This window comes from Theobroma umbraticum, unplaced genomic scaffold (assembly GCF_002168275.2).
Source record: "Theobroma umbraticum cultivar Fairchild unplaced genomic scaffold, ASM216827v3 scaffold_44.0, whole genome shotgun sequence".
NCBI lineage: Eukaryota > Viridiplantae > Streptophyta > Magnoliopsida > Malvales > Malvaceae > Theobroma > Theobroma umbraticum.
Window position 1 is genome coordinate 3,035 of NW_018397255.1, and position 2,478 is coordinate 5,512.

Below are 2,478 nucleotides of genomic sequence, written 5' to 3' on the forward strand. Positions count from 1 at the left end.
GAATTCAAGGTTGCAAAACTATTGGAAAGCCTCTCCTTACTATCTTGAAGAAAATGTTTCAAAGAGTGAGTCTTTGAAACTCTCTAGAATCTATCTAGACTTCAAAACATAGCTTTTGATTAGTTAGAGTTGGTAGCAAATTTCATAGTTGTAAACACATTGAATTAAACCTCTTATTGCCTTTACATTGTATGCCTAATGTCTATCTGTGTCATCATTATACTATTTCTGCAATGATTTCAGTGCAGTGATTGTCCTGTATTCTCAAACTGTTTACAGAAATATGCCTCAGAGGAACTTTCCCATCCCAATGTTTCTAGAGATATGCCTAGGATTTCTGCATTTTATATCCCAAGACCACATGTGCATTATGTTTTGCCATTATTATAAATATTAGTTTCACACCATTGCATTGTTCATTATTATGCTTGATTGATGACTTCGAAATCTAGTGTTATTTTGTGCCACATATGCCAAATTTGTCAAAATTGCCAATTTTCTTTGATGTAATCTTATATTTTTGGTTCTTGACTTTCCCCATTTTGCCAGCTGCATCAATTGGCTCTCGGCTTCTTGCTTTTATTAATATTGCTGCAAATTTATAGCTCATATATTTAATTATATTAAACTTATTTTTTTTCCTGAATGTGATTTTAGAAAGCCAGAGTATGGACATAGAAAGATATTCTGACAGGGAGAAGCCAAAGAGCACCTCAAAACGCGATAGTCTTAGCCAGATTCTACAACTCCAATCTCATAATTTTCCTAAAGAATTGATTGGAGGTTCGCAATTGAAACAACTTATGCAAATATTGACTTGGTATTCAAGACAATGTCTGTAATACTTTAGCTTTTATCTTTCTCTTTCTTTGCTGGTTCAGTCTAATTGAATAGTGAATCTCAGATTCAAGGAGAGCTCAGCGAAGTGCCAAAAAGATGCGATGGAATCTAGACTCAGGTTGGACAAGAAATCATGTCTTATGCATACTTGTTTTTGGGTATTTTATATTATATATTTGTTGCATGGAGTAATAGACAGCAAATGAATTCCTTTAATGGACATTAGTTTTTGAAGTTGAACATTTCAATTTCAGCCTTTTTCATGTTTATATGATACACAGGGAATTACTAATCTTGAAAGTGATTCTATAGTCACTAAGTTAGCAGCCACGACACCACTATAGAGATGTTTAATGGGCTAGGCAACCATGTTTAACTACATTCTTGTAATTTATTTCAGAATATAAGATTTTCTTTGCAATGACTTCAGAGTAGGACCATTGTGAGCAAATGATAGTTTGAAGTAGAAAAGTGAATGATTTTGAATGATATGTTCTATCCCATTTGTTTTCGTTTTCTCAATGTGCAAACAAGAGTATATTTGTTTTTTTCTTTCTAACTTGAACCCATAACCTCCAAGTCAGAATGGAGCAACCTAACTTTTGTGCTAACCATCATTGTCAAGTGATTTTCTACCCAATGGCATAGTAAGAGTAGCTACATCTTTTAACATATTCTGGTTTCCCCCCAAGCTATCAAACTGGCTAGCTTTATTGAGTAAATTCTTGTTTCAACTTGTTTCTGGCAGCATTCAGATTGATGTAGTTCTGATGCCTTTAGTTTGTTACGTTGAAGCTTTGGTGAATGCACCAGTCTTAATGACTGGTCTTTGGAGTCTTCACTACAAGAATGAAATCACTTATTTGTCTAGAATTAGATGTTTTCTCTTTGTTCTTTGTAAAACAAAAGGTGCCTTACAAAATGATTCTTTAGTTAAACTGATATACATTTTTCTTTTAACTAATTTATATTTTTCTTATTTGTGCACAGGCTTGGAGAAATTAGATATGTTCGAGAAATTTGAACAGGGTTTTGAGGTAAATTGTCCCAAGCATGTCTCATGTGCACATATATTTTGGACTTCGGACGAATTGCTTCTGAACCTCTTGGAACTCGGATCAATTCGTTCTCTGCTTTCTTTTTCTCTTTAGCTTTTAGCTGATAAAAAGTTTACCTTGAAATGTTCTTTTGTGTTTTGCAAATCTTTCTCATTATGGATGCTTGTTTGCCTCAATAGATTCTTAGTGGTAATTGTTTCATGTCCCTACTTGATAGGATCCAGGCAAAGAAGGAAAGGAAAAGAAAGGTGATGGAGAAGAAGACAATACAGATGAAGAGCCGGGAGAACTGTCTGACGAATCATACAGTGATGATGGAGATTATAATGAGGTCAATATAAAGTTTTAGATGCTAATTCACATGATATCAGCATATATTATTCCCTTTTAGTTTTATGCTATAGGCAGTATCCTCGGTTGGAGAAAGTTTGAAAGGATCCATTAAACTTCAAATGAAAAGAATAGCTTCACTTATTGGAATTCGAGCTGACGCTCTTCATAAAGAAACAAAAACAAGAGATGTATATTGGTTTGGAATTTTTAAAAATAATGTTGCCAATAATGTTTACAATCTTGCAGA

At 33.7% G+C, this 2,478-nt stretch overlaps 1 protein-coding gene across 1 annotated transcript; it reads left to right on the plus strand.

The window, feature by feature from the left end:
* Positions 1–6: 6 nt before the first annotated feature.
* Positions 7–2,386, plus strand: LOC110409696 (uncharacterized). The gene is made up of 5 exons (XM_021419134.2): positions 7–65; positions 658–783; positions 905–958; positions 1,831–1,877; positions 2,116–2,386. The coding sequence occupies exons 2-5, from the start codon at positions 669–671 to the stop codon at positions 2,245–2,247; spliced, it is 348 nt and encodes a 115-aa protein (XP_021274809.1). The 5' UTR covers positions 7–65; positions 658–668; the 3' UTR covers positions 2,248–2,386.
* Positions 2,387–2,478: the final 92 nt, after the last annotated feature.